Raw genomic sequence first — 18,092 nt, forward strand, 5'->3', positions numbered from 1 at the left:
TAAAAATCATTCAATAGGGCAAATGGAAGGGAAAGAAAAATTTTAATAGGACACCAAGACACACTGTCTATTTCATTAAAATTTACTACCTCTTTCAAAAGTTACTGTGGAATATACACGATGCACACCACATCACTCTCATGGATATCAATGCTTTAAATGATTTACTTTATTGATGAAGATACAATGACTAGAGAAATTATGGTTTGGTGCAGAGTATAAATATCTTTCTTGGAACGTTTCTTTTTGGTCTCTGTATCTCTAACCCCTAACACACTGTCTAACACAAAGATGATGCTTAATAAATGCTTGCTGAATAAACAGTATGATTCTAACCACACCTGAGCATTTATTTCCTACAGTTCAAACTGGAGGGTTTATGCTCTTGAGGGAACATTTAGAACTATCCTCCTCTTTTTCTTCTGCCCTTGGCCGCTAAACTCGTTGAAAAGGTCATCTACAACAGATGCCTCCACTTTCTCTCCTCTCACTCTCTTCTTAAATCCTTACAAATCCAGCTTTCAACCTCATCATTCCACTGAAACTGCTCTCTCCAAAATTACCAATGATCTCGTAGCTGCCAAATCCAGCGTACTTTTCTCAGTCCTCATTTTTCTGTAGCCTTGGACATGGTATACTCTCTTCTCTCTCAGTTTTTGGGATACCACTCTCTCCTGGTTCTCCTTCTATTAGACCTCTCCTTCTCAGTCTCCCTTGCTGGACTCTCATCCAAATCACTCTGTCTTAACTCAAGTTGTCCCAAGGGGTTCTGTCCTGGACCCTCTTCTTTGTTCCCTCTATGGTACTTCATTTGGTGATCACATCAATTCCCATGAATTTAATGATCATTTCTATGCTGAAAATTCTCCAATCTACCTACCCTGCCCTACCATCTCTGCTGACCCTCAATCTCACATCTCCAACTGCCTTTCAAACACGTTCAAAACCGAAATTACTGACTTTTCCCCCTAAATCCTCCCCACCTCCTCTCTTCTCTATTACTGTCCAGTGCACCACCATGATCCCAGTCCCTCAGGCTTACAACCTAAGTGTCCCCCTCAACTCCTCACTATCTCTCACCACTACATCCGATCTACTACCAAGGCCTATGGATTTCCCTTTTGCAACTTCTCAAACTGGCCCTTCTCTCATCAGATACTGTCACCAGTGTGGTACAACACCTCATCATCTCCTGCTAATGGGTCTACTTGCCTCAAACAGACCCCACTCCAGACCACCTTCCATCTGCTGCCAAAGTAATTTTCCTAGAATGAAGGTCTGACCATATCACCTCCCCACTCAATAAACTCCAATGGCTCTCTATATCACCTCTGGCTAAAAATGAAAAAAAAATACCAAAATTATAAAGCACTTCCTGTAACAAAAATCTAGTTTGTTTGAGAAAGCGAGATTGCTCAGTGAAAAGAGAACCAAGCCCAGAGTAAGGAAGACTTGAGTTCAAATCAGGCCTCACAAACTCACTAGCTATGACGTTGGGCTAGTCACTTAACTTTTATCTGCCTCAGTTTCATCAACTATAAAATGAGGAAAATGATAGCACCTATTATCATGGTTGTTATGAAGATCAAATAAGACATCTGCAAAGCAGGGTTCCTGCAACACAGCAGACACTTAATAAATGCTTGTTTCCTTCCTTCCTATAGTCATAGGTCCCAAAGGTATAGTATCTTAATGAATACACCTTTTTCAACACTGAGGATAGTTCTTAAAGAAGAATGTGGCTTTAAAAAGCATATTTTTAGGATAAAACATTTTTCGGCCAACTCAATCAGGAAGCATATTGCTTCGAGTCATACTAAGAAGTGGAATAATAAACAGATAGAGTGTTGGACTAGGAATCAGGAAGATCTGAGTTCAACTCAAACCTCAGACATTAGCTGTGTGATCCTAGACAAGTCACTTAACTGCCATCTGCCTCAGTCTCCTCATCTATAAAATGGGGATATGGTCAGGATAAAAGGAGTTATTTGTAAGTCCTTTCGCAAACCTAAAAGTGCTTTACAAATATTAATGTTTACAAAGCAGTTTACAAATCCATCACTGGAACCCCACAACCCCCAGTGAGAAGGACCATTTTAAAGGTGAAGAAATGGAGGCTTTGAAAGGCCAAGTGATTTGCCCTGAGAGGGAAGTATTAGGGATGGGGGGAAGACTATGAAGTATGAAAGGCTGCGAATGCCAGTGGGTTTTATATCTGTTCTAGAGACAACAAGGAGTCATTGAAGCGTACTAAGTAGAGAAGTGACACGTTATGGACTTGTGCTTTAGGGAACCATCGATACAAAGAGATCTGTGGCAAGCCGAGCATCCAGCAGGCTATTGCAGTAGTCTAGGCCTGAGGAGATGAGGGCCTTCGCAAGGCTGCTGTCAATATCAGAGGAGACAGGGGGTGTACTTGAGAAGTGTTCCAAAGGTGACACTGACAGCCCTTGGCAACTGATTGAATTGGGGGGATAGGGGGAGGAGACAGTGGGAAACTAGAAGGATGCTGGTGCCCTGGACAATAATACAGAAGTCAGGAGTGGGGGAAGAAGATTTGGGGACAGGGTTCAATTCTGTACACCGAAACTGGACTGCTAGATAGGAGGTTAGCAGAGAGGTTAGAGCAGGACAGATATATTTAAGAATAATCAGCACAGGGATTATAATTTTTATAGGGGACAAAGGCCTGGACTTGGAAGTCACGAAGACTTAAGTTCAAATCCTTCCTCACCATGTATATAGCTTGTTTATACATAGCTGTTTATACATATATATTGTTTATACATAGCTGTTTGCATCCCCCATTAGATGGTGAATTCTTCAAGGGCAAAGACTGTCTTTTACATTTCTTTGTATCCCAAAGTCTCCTGGCGCAAAATGGGCACTTTTAATGAATAAACGCTTACTGCTTGACTGACTGACTACAAACTGGTCTCAAATGCTGCGTGAGACTTCTAAGCAACATACCCAGGAAATGAGCCTACTCAGGAGTCACCACTCTGGGGAATCCCTCTGAAGCCATGTACATTTCTTTCAGCATGGCCTTTTTAAAGGAAGAGTCACACCTTGAGAGTATTAACTACTAAGCAATTAACAATAGGAATTAGATGGGAGCTAGAATGGGGCAGGACCACCAAGAACAAATTGCCCCCTTTCACTTGACTACTTCATATGTCTAAATGAAAATTATCCTCCATAAAGGTGAAAAGATGCACCTCCCTTTCTCCTTGCAGAAATGAGCCACAGTCATCCATAGGGAATGTGGACTGCATATGCACCCAGGCAAACTGAAAACTTGATTGGTTTTAATCTCTTTTTAAAAAATTCTTTGCTACAAGATATGGCTCTCTGCAAAAGGGAGGGAAGAGACAGATAGAAATAAAGATGATCTAAAAACAAAGGCTATCAACAAAAAATGAAAAAGAAAAAAAATCATCTCCAGGATCAGCTTATCAAAGACTGATCTAAGTAAAATGGTTAAGATAAGGAGAATAGCTCTAGTTTTGTTTCTCCCAACTTAATAATGACAATAATAACTACCATTTATATAGCACTTTAATATTTGCAAAACTCTCATCTGATGTACACGATAGTCCCGTAAAGTAGATGCTATTATCATCCCCATCTCTCAGATAATAAAACTGAGGTTGAGATTAAGTGACTTGCCCAGAGTCACACAGTTAGTTGTGTCTGGGAAAGGATTCAACACAGATCTTTCTGATGCAAATCTAGAATTCCTGAGACACACACATAGCTCCCCCTCCTCACCAGCTGCTGAGGCCCTCTGCCCTTTCAAAACTACCTGGTATTTCTTTTCCATATATTCTGTTATATATACCTTATATGTATTTATGTAAATGTTGCCTCTCAAGTAGTTTTTTTTCTTTCTATCTCAGGCTTGGCATCGTGCCTGGTACGTGGTAGGTGCTTAATAAATGGTCTTTCCATTGATGTTCCAAAGTAACTGCCGTAAGCACTAAAAACAAGTTTGCATGTATTTTAATTTTCTCCAAAATTTCTCAAGACTCCAAATCCCTATTCAAACCCCTAAAAGTGATGCCAAGCTTCCTAAATTTCAGAAATTTCACATCTCCATATAGGCTTCATATTCCAGTGAGACTGTATAGTAACATTTAATTAATTCAATATACATCTGCAAACTCTGAATATGCTTAACTGTCAAATTAATAGAGATTACATGCTAATAACTTGTCAAGGCTGGAATGGAAAAGGCCTAAATTTAATTGGTTATTTGCATGTATTTTGACCAAATTTTCAAAGTGATTTGAATCCATTCTGGGGGTTGGAGAGAAGGAAGAGAAACTCATCTTCATACTTGAGGACCTGGCTATGTCGGTAAGAAAAAGCAAACCAAAAAAGGCAAAATGATGAAAAGAACTACATAAAATGAGCAATGATAGTAATCTTGCAATGTAGGAGTTCAAGTACAAAATTAGTAAATCTCAAGCGGAGTCAGACAACTTTACAACAGAGTCATTTTTAAAAGGTTTTCACCTTCTATGGTAACAATCAGCTCAAAGCTTTATCTTTGCTAAGTAAAGCGACTACTACGTATAAGATCCCACATCGCATGGGGCCCTGGGGACAAAGATAACAGTTTGAGTGATTCCCACCACCCCCAGATTACTTTATTAGAAATTGAAGGAATTCAACGTAACTATCCATTCTTCATGCCAAATACACTTTTCAGACAGGGTCCCAAATGAGCCAAATTTCTTAGGAAATGGGATAAAGGCCACAGAGATCATTAATTGGCCTGATGAAAATAAATTATGCAATGATTCACTATGTAGGCAGCGATGGAACTTTTCAAAAATTATTTCTCATATAACATATGTAGTAAAAAACAACAAAGCCTTAAAAATGGCTACTACAGTGGAAAAACACAAGACTCCAGAGATGCAAGGGAGGGTCCATACAGATCCCCAACTCCAGCCATCTAGTTCTGGCTCCACCTCTACAAAGTGGTCCAAGGGCCAGCTTTATGACCTTAGTCAAGTCACTAGCAAATGAAAAGCCCAGCAGATTCCTTATCCTCCCTCCAGGGCTGCAGGGAGGGTCACAGCTACTAAACACTTTGTAAGTGCTACAAAAAGGTCAGATGTAGTTACAATGTTGTCACAGCATTTAGTGCAGAAAGGGACCCTCTGAGATGAAATCCGAGGTTTTACAGATAAAGAAACTATATCCACTGCAGACAACTCTCTAATCATGAAGATAAAAGGTAAAGCCAATTTATTGGGCTTTGGAATGCACTTTCTTTGTGGTTACAGATTACCTTCTTATATAGTAATAACTCACACTGAGATAACATTTGAAGGTTTACAAAGTACTCACAATAACCCAGAAGTTCAACAACCCTGGGACATACACTGGAAAGAGAAAATAATTGGGAAGCATGTTAGAAGACAATCTGTCAGCCTGAAATTTAAAACTGGCTGTGGATACTTTTTAGAGACTGTCATATGTGTGGCCAGGTACAAAGTCATCCATATAACAAAGAGTAACAGCAGACTCCTCATATTTCTAGTTTCCAATGAACTTTCTTCACAACAGGAGCTAGTTAAATAGTCTATTATCCACATTTCACAACTGAGGAAACAGTGGATAAGAGAAGTAGATTTGGAATTCCTCAGGGTCCCATGGCTAGTAACAGTCAGGATTTGAACCCAGTTCCTCCAAGGTCTTTCCAAGTAGGAAAGGTTACAAACCTACAAACCACCAATGGTCCCCAGTGCATCCTCCTTTGCTTTGTAGATATAACCACTACTGGCATGGTGTGACATAGGATGTCAGGACTTACAGGGAAAGGGTCTCTGGGGACACCCCCCAGTACTGTTATATTCACAGGCCAACCAGATGCCTTTACTCAGAAGTGTTCTTCTGTTGAACGCTTCATGGGGGAATGAGTCATATCATCTTTTGCTTCAATGTCACCCCAAAGAATTTTTTCTGCCCTTCCTAACTCTAACTGTTCCATAGTAGAGCTCACAATATGGTAAATACCTAAGGATTCTATCTCCATTGATTCTTCACATCTGTCCAGCCCAGGAGCTGGGTTCTGATGAGTATAACACTTAAGAGACTGGCTGTGTTTTAAAACAACTTCCTTGTTGATGAGTGTGTGAGGAGTGTGTCATGAATGGTCATCTGATGTTATTAGGGATTCCCCATAAGTGATCCAAATAAAACCAATCATGAAGGCAAATGTCACATCTGTTAACAACCCTAACATGAGCCTAAGGACCTAATTAATACTCGATAAATACCTATGGGACTAAACAAAGAAAAGTCTTACACCCTCGCAGAAAGCTGGTTCATGTTCTCTCCTAACTATAGTTTGGTTTGGACCTTTTTCCAGCCTCCTAAAAGATATACTGGACACCTTAACTCTTCCTTCCATTTTTCTCAATGGATTTATCATTAAATAACTTAGAAATAAAAAGGCAATGTGCTATCTTTTTCTAAAAGTTTTGTCAATTCATTATTTCAAAACTTCTGTGATTCCTTTGGTTTGTCCATTTCCACCACTGCAGGTCAAAATCCTATACACATTACCAGATGTGTTCATGAGTTGCCATGGCCATAATAACCCAACAGCTGGTGCCCAACCTTCTGGTAATGAGCCTCTCAAACAAAGCCTGCTGGTCCCTTGAGGAGGCATGCATGCATGCACACACACACACACACACACACACACACACACACACACACACCCTCTCTCCCACACACCTTTGAGTCAGAAACAAGAGCTTTCTAATATGATGAGACCTGTCATGGCTTACCCTCCACTAGTACAGCTTTTAAGAAAACTCAAAAGCTCCTCTTGTCCAACCTGTACCTGAACAAGAATTCCCTCCTACAACAAATGACCATGCATTCTTCACTTGAAGAACTCTATTTACCAAAGACCATAGAAACTGTTGTCTTCTCCATTAGGTTATAAGCTCCTCTGAGGGTAGGGCTCTTTATAACCACCAACATTTAAGCACAGTACCTGGCACACAGGCACTTAATTAATGTTTATTGATTGACTAAAATTATGGACATTCAACTATCATGTCCATGGAAGTGATGTCCAAACCTACATCTCAAGCCCAATAAAGCCATATGTAAGTGCTGTAAGACTCACTAAATAAACACTTTACAAAAATCTCAGAATTTAAAATGTTTCCTTACATTTAGCTTAAATTTGCTTCTCTGAAATTTTCATGCATTGTTCCCAGTTTCTAGGGCCAGGCAGAGTAAGTATAAGCTCCCTTCCATGTCACTGTTGGGTCATTTCAGCTATACCCAACTCTTCTTGACCCCACCTAGAGTTTTTTTGAGCAAAGATACTGGAGTGGTTTGCCATTTCCTTCTCCAGTTCGTTTTACAGGTGAGAAAACTGAAGCAAACAGGGTTAAGTGACTTGCCCAGGGTCACACAGCTAGTGTCTGAGGCCAGATTTGAACTTAGGAAGATGAATCTTCCTAATTCCAAATGCTCTATCCACAGTGCCACCTAGTTGCCAGCCCTTCCATATGACCCCTCTTCGAATACTCCAAGCTTAAACTTTCCCAAGTCCTTCACTTAATGCTTGAATAGCCATGTCTCAAGGGCACTGCCCATTCCAGTCAACCTCCTGTAGACACTTTCCAGCTCAGCAATTGTGCTCCTAAAATATGGCTCTAGATTAGAACTTACCCCAAGCAGAAGTATTATCCCTCTGCATTTTGCAGCTAAGGATACTCCAAGTCAGAGCTCCCAAGGATCCAAGGGGGGCCTCAGTCAGGCAGTGCTTTTTCCATCATACCACCAGGCCCCAGATAAGACCTGTTAATAGTCTCCCTCCAGGTCATCACATCACCAAATACTCCACAGATCTCAAACATAATTGCTCCTTCTCCCAAGAAAAGCTCCAACCTTCCCTTTCCCTCTTTCCACAACACCATCATTCTCCCAGTCACCCCAGCAGAAACCATGGAGTCTTTCTTGACTCTCTCCTTCCTGCCCATGATTCTCCCCTACCCAATCACTTCTAAGACCCTAGTCCTCACTACCTTGCACCTAAAGGATCCCAATATCCTCCACTCCCTCCACCGTCACATACTGTTGTCATATTCACCTTCCTAAAACCCAAGGTGGCACATATCATATAACCCACACCTTCAAGAACCATCCATTGCTGCCCAATGCTTATAAAGTAGTTTTAACTCCTTAATCTGACATTCAAGGCCCTCCGTAATCTGGCCCTTCCCTACGTCTTGAACTTCATTCTTCTCACTAGTCTCACTGTTCCTAGACTATGTCGTGTCCATTTCTGCCTTCTATTTTTCCCCTAGGATCCTGCCCCAGCCCGTTTATCACTGGCATTCTGAACTCCTATAGGAATGTCTATGTCACATTTTATTGTGTACACACACACACCCGCACAATTTCCTTGAGAGCTAGGATTATGTCTCATACCGCATTATATATCCCCAGAGCCTAGCATGAGTATGGGGCAACATTATACTCTAAAATTCACTGGGTTCAGGTCCTGGTTCTGTTGCTTACCAGCTATCTGCACAAGAGTCAAGAAGACCCCAGTTCTAATCTTGCCTCAGGGCAAATCATTTAACCACTACTCTAGGTCTCAGTTTCCTCCCCTGGAAAAAGACAGTAATAACAGTACCCACTAGTGAAAGGATATGAACAGGGAGTTTTCAGAAGAAAAAACTTCAAAATACCAATAGTCATATGAAAAAATGTTTTAACTCACTAATAATTAGAAAAATGCAAATTTAAACAATTCAGAGGTTCCACCTCCATCAGATTGGTAAAAACGACAAATGTTAGAAGGGCCATTGGAAAACAGGTACTTTAAAGCACTGTAGGGGGATCTGTAAACTGGTTCAGTCCTTCTGAAATGCAGTTTGGAACAGACAAAAAACTATTAAGCTGTGAATACCTTTTGACTCAGCAATATTACTACTGGGTCTATCCCCCAAAGAGATCAAAGAAAGAGAAGAGGGGCTCATGTGTACAGAAATATTTGCAGCAGCTCTTTTTGTGGTGGCCAAGAATTGGAAACTGATGGGGCACCCATCAATCGGAATGGCTATGAAAAAGCACAAGAAAGTCAGGAAGAGTTCCTATCCGGCCTTTGTGTGCCCCTGGGCAAGTCACTTCTTTTTCTGCCTCAGTGTTGTCATCTATAAAATGGGGATAATAATAGTACCAATTTCCTCAGGGTTATGAGGAATTTGCAAATGTTAAAATACTATAAAAATGCTAGCTATTATATGAATTTGATGGAATACTATTGTGCTGTAAGAAAAAATGGAGAAGATGGTTTCTGAGAAACCTAGGTACACTTGTGTGAACTGATACAAAGTGAAGTGAGCACAACCAATAACAATAATATTGTAAAGATAGTCAACTCTGAAGGACTTAAGAATGCTGATCATCACAATGACCAAACACAATTCCAGAGGACTGCTGATAAAACAGGAAATCTACTTCCTCCTAACAGAGAAGTGAAGGACTCAGAGGGGAGACTGAGACATAAGTTTTTTCGATATGGCCAATGCCAGAATTTGTTTTGCTTACCTATACACCTTTGCAATAAGAGGTTTTATTTTTGTTGATTTCCTAATTGAGGGTAGGGAGGTAAGAGGAAAAGGCAGATCTTCATAAAAAAAAAAGAAATTTAATTTTAAAAAATGATATCGTCTACTTGAAAGGCTGTTGTGAGGATCAACTGAGATAACATAGGTAAAGTACTTGGCAAACCTTAAAGTACTATATAAATGCTATATATTCTTATGGTTACCTCACTTTTCCTCATCTATGAAACAGGGATGATACCATTTGCTGGTATAAAGAGTGTGGTACAAAGGATGGATAGCTGGCCTCAGAGGCCTGCCTCGGCCTTCGAGCCCAGCTAACTCTGGGCAAGTCATTGAAGCTCTCAGGGTAGGAACTCAATCGCTAAGTCTACAAACTGCAGAGCAGCTGCTGATGTGAATTGACAGAAGCAGTTTCCTTACCAGAAACTCCCTACATTGAAGAAATCACAGATGCTATATATACATGCAGAGATATGTGTGTATGTATAAGCACATGAATTTTTGCAATACCTACTTCACAGGGTGTGTGTGATGACAGATGAGATCAGAACACCTTTCAAGTTACAAGGTATGACTTTAAAAATGAGTATTTCACACAAGAGTTGCTCAAGAAATGCTTGCTAATGATGATAAATCCAAATTTATGGAAGATTTTGCCTATTCACTCCCTTCCTCTTTTAAGCAAACTACTAAATTTTAACAAATATATTAACTCTTTCTTATGAAGGGAAATCCTACTCCCTGCCCCTGCTAACTTATATCCCAATGACCTGAAAGGGTTGTCCCTTATCCTGAAATCACAACTTCCCCTCTCCTCTCAAAGTCCACATATAATATAAAGGGTGTGCTAAGTACAAGGCACTCGGACTTGGAATCAATAGTCCCAAGTTTGGGTCAAAGGTCTGCACCTAAGCTGTGGGACCCTGAGAAAGTCACTGACTCACTCTGAAATTCAATTTGCTCAGCTGTACAACAGGAATAGCAAAATGTGTGCTACCTGTGTTACATTACTGGGTGAGGAAAGTATTCTGTGACTGCCAAATGATGCAGAAAGGAGAGTTGATGCTACTGCTTCTTCTGATGACTCAATTCAATATCTAAACTTGAAGCTATGTTTTTTTCAGCATAGCAATTTCTTGTGGGCCATCAGTCACTAAGACTGAACATTTATTTCTTAGTCTATTCATCTGAAATCTGAATTGCATAATACCTGCACAGTTTTGAAAATCAGCTGTTACCACACAGCCCAAAGTTCACTTGTTCAATCAATAAATGGCTGCTGAACACCTCCTGTGTTCAAGAACCTGTGTAAGATGCTGCAGAAGATACAAACAGGGCCCTCACGTTCGATGGCTTTAAAGCCTCTTAGTTCAGGACTAGGCGACAGAGCTCATTTTTTTAAAATAGAACCTTTAAAGTAAACAAGGTTTTCACGCTTGTCCTTTAAGATAACAAACATGTTGACTGGACAGTGTGCTAATAAAAATTACAATCTTGGTTCCGAACTCCTTAAGGAAAAATTAAATTTTAAATTTGTAACTGCAGATGAATACTTAAAAAAAAAATTAAGATAATCATAAGAAAAGTGCTCTAGGCTTAATAGAAGTAATAAATTTATTCTCTGCAAAAATAATGCTAAGGAGGAGTTTGCAATCCAAAGAAATTTAAAATTTTCTTCTAAATTCAGTCTGTAGTCCTCCCTCACCACATACAGGGTAGAAGGGACTTTCTAACCCTAACAACCAGGAAGTTAAGAAACACAGGTTACACTGAACTCACTTATTTCTGAGCATGCTACGCTAAAACATTTTCAGATGAAAAGACTATACAGCAAGACAAGCCAAAACCAACTTACTTGTATAGTGAAATGTAAGTCCAAACAGAAAACTCGGAAGCCAAACTTTGACTCTTTTGTGTCTCAAACAGAAGACACATGAGACATTTCTAATCTCAGTTCTAATCTAGTTCAGCGAAGCATTTTTCAAACAATCCCCCCCCTTTTCTTCATTTTTCACATTAATATTAAGAGGGCACAAACAACACAAACATCACCTCTGTCCAAAATCAGCTTTTTCCTATCCATTTTTAAAAGTTAAGGCATGTTAGAGAATAGTTGTTTTGGAAGGTTCTTAAAAAAATGCCTTTGCATGTAAAGAGAAAAAAAATCCATGCAAATATAAGAACACACATGTACTTTTTTTTTTGCACAGGGCCCCCTTAATACTGAATCCAATAGAACTGATTGACCATTCATTTGCTCATTCACTTCTCTAATGAAGATATACATCCTAAGGAAAAAAAAATGAATGATTATCTTATGCCCAACTACAGTGACAATCCCAACTTTAAAGAATGTTCACAGAAAGCAGATGCCCCCCAATGGACACTGCTTTATTCACTCATGGGTTCAGAACTGAAATACTGTAGCATGTCTTTACCTGATGCTCTGCATGAATGTTATCCCCAGTAGGCCAGCGATGTTTGCTGTTATTATAGCCGCCGCCACCACTTCCTCCTCCCCCAAGCTGCTCACCATGCTGCCTCTGAAAGAAGTAATCCACCATGGCGTCGTCCTGGGAGCGGCCCGCAACCCCTATGGATCCTGGGACTGGGCTCGAGTGAGTCCCTGCCGCAAGGGCCGGGTTGGCAGCCGGCTGTTGCTGTGTCTGGGACCCTGCTGTTCCAGATGTCAAAACAACAGGCATGTTGGGATTAGCTGTTTCTTGCGTGTGCTGTTTCAGGTGGGGGCTGAAGGAGTCCTGCCAGAGCACTGCTTTTCTCTTCAAAACACATGCAACGCTCATTCCACCAACACCTAAGGAGACACAGGTTGGAAATGGTGAATCAACCCTTTTTACAAGATCCATGACATGCAGCAGGATGAAAAAAGTCCTGCTTTTTCCAATGAAATAAGAAAGCACAAGCATTGAAGTCTGATTGCTATCACGCAGCTACATGTTTTAAAATACTTTTACTTAAAGGAGTCTTCCTTTCAAATCGTAGGAATACTCTCCCAGCCCCGCCCCCCAGGGTCATTCAACCTGGAACCCTTAGGGAGAGGAGGATCTCATCACCTGACAGGCCTTTGGGTGATGAGCCTCTCTCCAAACTTAGCTAGGCCTAGGCCTTCCACAAAAGACACTGTCGGATGCCAGGCCCATATTCAAAGCCAATGCCATTTGGAAGAAGCTGCTAGTGGCATGTGCTTCACTGGCATAGTCTTCAAGAAACCAAGGGGATCTCCATGCCAAGATGAGATTTCTGAGTTGAACTGCGGTGGTAGATGGCTTAAATATACATACAGAGTGTACAAAACTGAAAGACTCATGTGAGCTGCTGCAACTATATTATAAAATGTACAGTGGCTGGCATTCTGACAGAGAACATCAAAGAGTTCTGGGTTGCAACTCTTGGAAAACTTCTGTTTCCACCTTGCAAACACAAATAATGGGGGGTGGGAGGTGGGGTTGGGGACGACTTAAATTCAATAGACAACGATTAAATCAATTGTCAATTACTGAGTTTCTACAACAGTTTATTTACATGTCAAGTGCAATACAGCAGAAAGATTTTAAATGGACAACCAACCAGCAATTTTCACCCATATAAACTGAGGAAGGTTATAGTGTGGTAGAACACGAAGAACATGGATGGAAGTAGGAAGTCAGAAGACATGGACTCCAGCCTGGACTATGCTGTTATGAGCTTTATGGCCCTGGAGCACTCTCCTTACCTCCACTAGGAACTTCAAGTTCCTCAACTTGAAAGTGGGCATAACAAATAATCCCAACTATAGAGAAATAGTTATTAAAATATGTGTGTGTGTGTGTGTGTGTGTTCAGAGGCTCCAAACTTAAGAGCCAGGCCAGCCTGCAATCTTACCTAAACTGATGACTTTTCAAAAAGATATAAAAATATTCTCAATAAATCGAAATATACAAATTAACCATAAAAATTAACAATCCAATCACACTGTCAATACCCTAGCAAAGAGATTCTAGTATACCTCAGGTAACAAGGGAAGACCAAGTGGAGCCCACTTTTGTTACTGTAGCAAATCTTAGCTTGATACCATAGTTCCAAAACAACATTGTCATTGTTTTCACAATGGAGGAGTTACTCAACAATTAAATGTGGAAATTAAGTTTTAAAATAAAATTCAATGAGGGCAGGGGCTCTATTTTTTATGTAAGGTTCAGCACCTGTCCCAATTTGGGTGCCTAACAATTGCTAAAAAGTAATAAATCAACTGTCTGTTAGAACTAATCTGACAAGGAGGGTACTCCAGAAAGTACAACTTCAAAGTTAAAGACCTCTCACTGCAAGTTCCATTTCCCTTCTCTTTAGATGGCACTAACCCTAAGATTACAATATTTCAAAATTGCCTCACAAGATGCAAATTGGGAAAAACTCAGAGGCACAACAGAAACAAAATAACTTCTCAGTTCAAAAGCAAATTCAGAAGCAGTTTTAGATAAGATGGAATATGTAACATTCAAAATACACATGGAAAGGGCTTCTCCCAGCTATGACTGCCTGGTCTAACAGGCCAAACTCCTAAAAACTCTGCTAGGGGGTAGTCTTGAGTGCAGGTTCTAGGAGAAGATCTTGCCCTAGCTCAAACCTACCAGTAGAGTCATATTTCAGCAGTTTATAAATTCAATGCAACTTTCCTTCCCAGGAAAAACCAAATCATCCATGATTTTCTCAAAAATTCATTATCATTTTGGAAGAAACGTATTCTCTAGTTTTTCTACACTGAAAGACTATTTACTATCAAGCAGACTCTGGGGTAACGGCAGTCTATATCTCATATTTAACTCATCAGTTTGCCCCCATACTGTCATTAAAAAGCTACAGTGTACAATGATAATACCTAAAACATAAATTGAAATATTTGGTATAATACAATCAAATAAAAAACTTAGCTCACAGTTAAACTTCCCCCAATAAAAATTAACTTCTCAAATTTAAACCCCAATTCCACTGTCAGATGGACAATAAAGTGTTTACCTCAAAACAATCTTCTGAGACAAGTAATTTCAAGTCTTATTATCCTCACTTTACAGATGGGGAAACTGAGGCAGAGAGGGGTTAAGCAACCAGTGCAGGACCAAATAAAAAGTAAGGAAGTGTCTCAGGTGGTCTGACCCCAAGATTAGCGGTGCTCCTTCAACTACAATCCCCCTCCCCATCTTTTGCCATAAGGAACACCACATACTTGTTTTGACAAGGGATGTGGGGGGGCGGGTGAGGGGGAGAAGAGAATCCTAATCAAAATGTCTAAAAACACAATCAGGTTTTGTAAAGCCATCTGCACACCCTGAAACTTCCTGCTTCACCTTAAGGGGGCAAAGCGATCCCAAACCAGATCAAAAAACTTGGCAGAGGGGGGAAATGGGGGGGAGGGGAGGGGAGGAGAAGCAAATAACTAGATAACATTCAACTTTAGTCCAAACATACAATATTTGGAAACACCAAAAATGGCAGTACACAGATTAATATCGTCACCTAAATGGAAAATATTTAACCTACATGCATTAAAGATTCCCCATACATATCTGAAGCCATGCTGAAAAGCCATCATTTGTAACAGGTTTTTAAAGATACAAGTAATTGTACACATAAGAATAAGTAACTTAGAACTACTGCAACTCTAATGATGAGAGCTGTTCTCTTTCCCAAACCTTTCAAACTGTTTATAATATCATCATTTTCCTGACTAGCACACTTTCAAACAAAGAAAACTTTTTTCCCATAATCACCTTTTAAATGTTTTAGTAAAAACATGTTTCTTAACACATGTTTTTAATTAAAAAACAAACATTCTGGGGTCAGAAATGTATTTTTAAGCAACAAAACTGAGACTCAAACTAAACAAATGCTAACTTCAAAAAAGCCAAGAGTGGCCTTGGCCAAAATGAATACAATGTGTATACTACAAAGTACCAATCAAAGTTCAGAATTCAATGAGTATTTTCCAAAGACTTTGATAAAGAATCAGCAGCTCTTAGAAGTGTTTTAGAAGTTAAAATTAGCACAGAAGAACAAAAAAACCGGCTCACTTCACTTATATAAAACTACACCATCGAAAGCTACAAACCTATTGTTTAAGAAAAGGCCTAAAAAAATCCACCCCTCCAATACAAACTCGATAGACTCCGAAAAGAACAGGAAATGAGCAAAAACTGAGGGCACGAAATGAAGAGCAACCAACTCTCTTTTGATTGCACGAAGGATAGAAAAAAAATCCATTAAAAAAAATCTTCAAAGAAAGAAGCTGTTTAAATAAAATTCCTCCTCGTAAGAAAGTTACCAAAGTGTATTTCTTTCTCCCAGGAGAACAGAAGGGTTAACTCAGAAATATAACAAATTACCTGTTTACCAGGCACATTGACGGGGCTGAAATTGTCGAGCATTGTAATACACAGAGGATGAGGATATTATGTTTGTTTGTATATGTGCGTGAGTGCGCGTTTGTTTTCCTTGCAACTAACAAGAGTAGAGCCCTTTTTAGTTAAGGAAAGCTCGGTCCCTGTTTCTCTCTTTCTCTTTCTTTCTTTCTTTCTTTTTCCAACCAGGGGACTTCTCCCCCAGCCTCCCCCCTCCCCAAGCCCCCCAACAACTCCTCCCCACGTAAACAAAAGGCCTGGGAAGCCAGCAAATTCTGCCTCCAAGCCTCTGAAACTTCCTGAGGGGGACTTCCACACCTTTTTCCATTATCTATGCTCCTTCCCTCCACCAAGTTCCCCCACTCGCCCGGTCTGGTCACTCCACACTAACCCGGCAAAAGCTTTCTCCTGCTCCAAGGCTGGCTGGCTGTCCCCCACTACCTGCCCCTCACCCCCGAGGGACAGATCTGGGGTGCCCCTGGCTCTCCCCCTCTCTTCAGCCCCTAGATGTCCACGGAGACAATCGAGCCCTCTTTCCAACCCGCATATATGACGTGCAAGAGCACCCCGAGCCCCGGGCTTTGGGGGGCTGGGAGGAGGAGGGGGCGGGGTGGGGGGACGCCCCCCACCCCCAGGCTGGGGGGAGGGTGAATGCAGAAACCCTTGAATGCATCTGGCCAGGGCCTAGAGACAGAGGATTTCCCCCGTTTGCACCTCCCTCCGCGTCCCCTCCCTCCTCCGATAACAATAGGGGCCTTGCTGCTGACTCCAAAACATGTACTAGGAGCGGAGCGAGGGAAGCGCCAGCCCCGGGAGCCAGGGCCGGGGCGGCTTTTCCAAAGCCCTTCTCCCCGCTCCCGCCGGCCCAGAACCCCAATACGACCGGACCATCGGCTCGCTGGGAGTCCCGGGTAGCTTTTGGACCCGGCGGGGCTCAGATACTCACGGGCGGAGCGGTCGGATGAAGATGGATTTCAGCCCCCCGGATCGGCTCTCGCCAGCGCTCTCGCTCCCCCTTACCTTTCACTCCGACAACATGGCGGCCCACTGGGGACTGGGCTGGCGCGGTGCATGCTGGGATCGGCTCCGGCCCTGGCTCCGGCGGCGGCGGCGGCGGCGGCGGCGGCAGCAGCATGTGCGGAGAGGAGAGGGGAGGGGGAGAGGAGAGGAGGGAGAGGGAGGGAGGGAGAGAAAGAGAGTCCGGGAGGGAGGGAGGGGAGGGGAGGCGGGCTAGGCAAGGCAGGAGAGGCAGCCGCCGGCTCGGGAACAGGTTGCCTGGTTGCTATGCCAACCCAGAGGCCTGGGTGAACTTGGGAAACTCACTCTCATTTTACAACACCAGGGCTGCTGCGGGCTCAGGGTCTGGGTGCGTGCGTGCGTGTGCTTGAGATGGTACACCCTGCCCAGAGGTGGATGCCAGCGCACATCTGGGAGCTGGGAGGTGGGCAGGATGCCTGGAAGAGATCAAAGCATCCGACCCCTGGCCTACCCTTCCCCACTCGCGGCCCCCACCGCCCAACACTCGCAGCCCCCACCCCCCAACACTCGTAGCCCCTACACCCAGCTATCTCAGACCCCGCCTTTCACAGTAACACTTTGTCCTGCTTCTCAACTGGCCCCTTTGTTCGGTGCAGAAAGTGCCCACCGACAAGATTTCAGGGTGGGCTTGGCGCCCATCTGATGTTCACCTGAACTGGGCTGCATTTGGAAGGACCCAGATCAGAGATCAGACTGGGAATTCAGGAGACCTGGGTTCTAGCCGCAGATCCTTTCCAGCTTTAAAAATCCCATTGTATCTGAGGAGCCTGGCTCTGCCATTAACTTGATGGTGGTGACTTTTTAGACAGATCTCCGAACTCCGCTCAGTTTCCGCCTCGGAAAATGAGGAGGTAAGATTAGATAGTCTCTAAAGTTCTTTACAAAACTAAAATTTGGTGATTGCATGAGTTGCGAAAGTCCACAAATTCTGTCGATGTTTTCCCATGTATTCACACCTCTGCCCTTTCGGTGCTTTTCCGTGTTTGGACAAAGAAAGCAGGTGCACTACAATGGAAAAAACTATGGAGTTGGGGCCAAGGGACCT

General features: G+C 42.0%; 1 protein-coding gene across 16 annotated transcripts in view; it reads right to left on the bottom strand.

Annotated features, from left to right (window-relative positions):
* The window catches only part of PUM1 (pumilio RNA binding family member 1), a 170,220-nt gene extending 153,155 nt beyond the window's left edge, over positions 1 to 17,065 (bottom strand). For 12 of the 16 annotated variants that reach the window (XM_036743295.1, XM_036743294.1, XM_036743293.1 and 9 more), the window contains exons 1-2: positions 16,956 to 17,044; positions 12,056 to 12,432 (exon numbers count right to left, since the gene is read on the bottom strand). In XM_036743295.1, coding sequence (XP_036599190.1) covers positions 12,056 to 12,421 — 366 coding nt within the window. In that variant the 5' untranslated portion in view covers positions 12,422 to 12,432; positions 16,956 to 17,044. Of the gene's footprint in view, positions 1 to 12,055; positions 12,433 to 16,955 lie in introns of all 16 variants that reach the window. The other 4 variants (XM_036743291.1, XM_036743289.1, XM_036743288.1 and 1 more) reach the window with 3 other exon arrangements.
* Between the last annotated feature and the right edge of the window lie 1,027 nt (positions 17,066 to 18,092).

The sequence above is a fragment of the Trichosurus vulpecula genome, chromosome 2, assembly GCF_011100635.1.
Source record: "Trichosurus vulpecula isolate mTriVul1 chromosome 2, mTriVul1.pri, whole genome shotgun sequence".
Taxonomy (NCBI): domain Eukaryota; kingdom Metazoa; phylum Chordata; class Mammalia; order Diprotodontia; family Phalangeridae; genus Trichosurus; species Trichosurus vulpecula.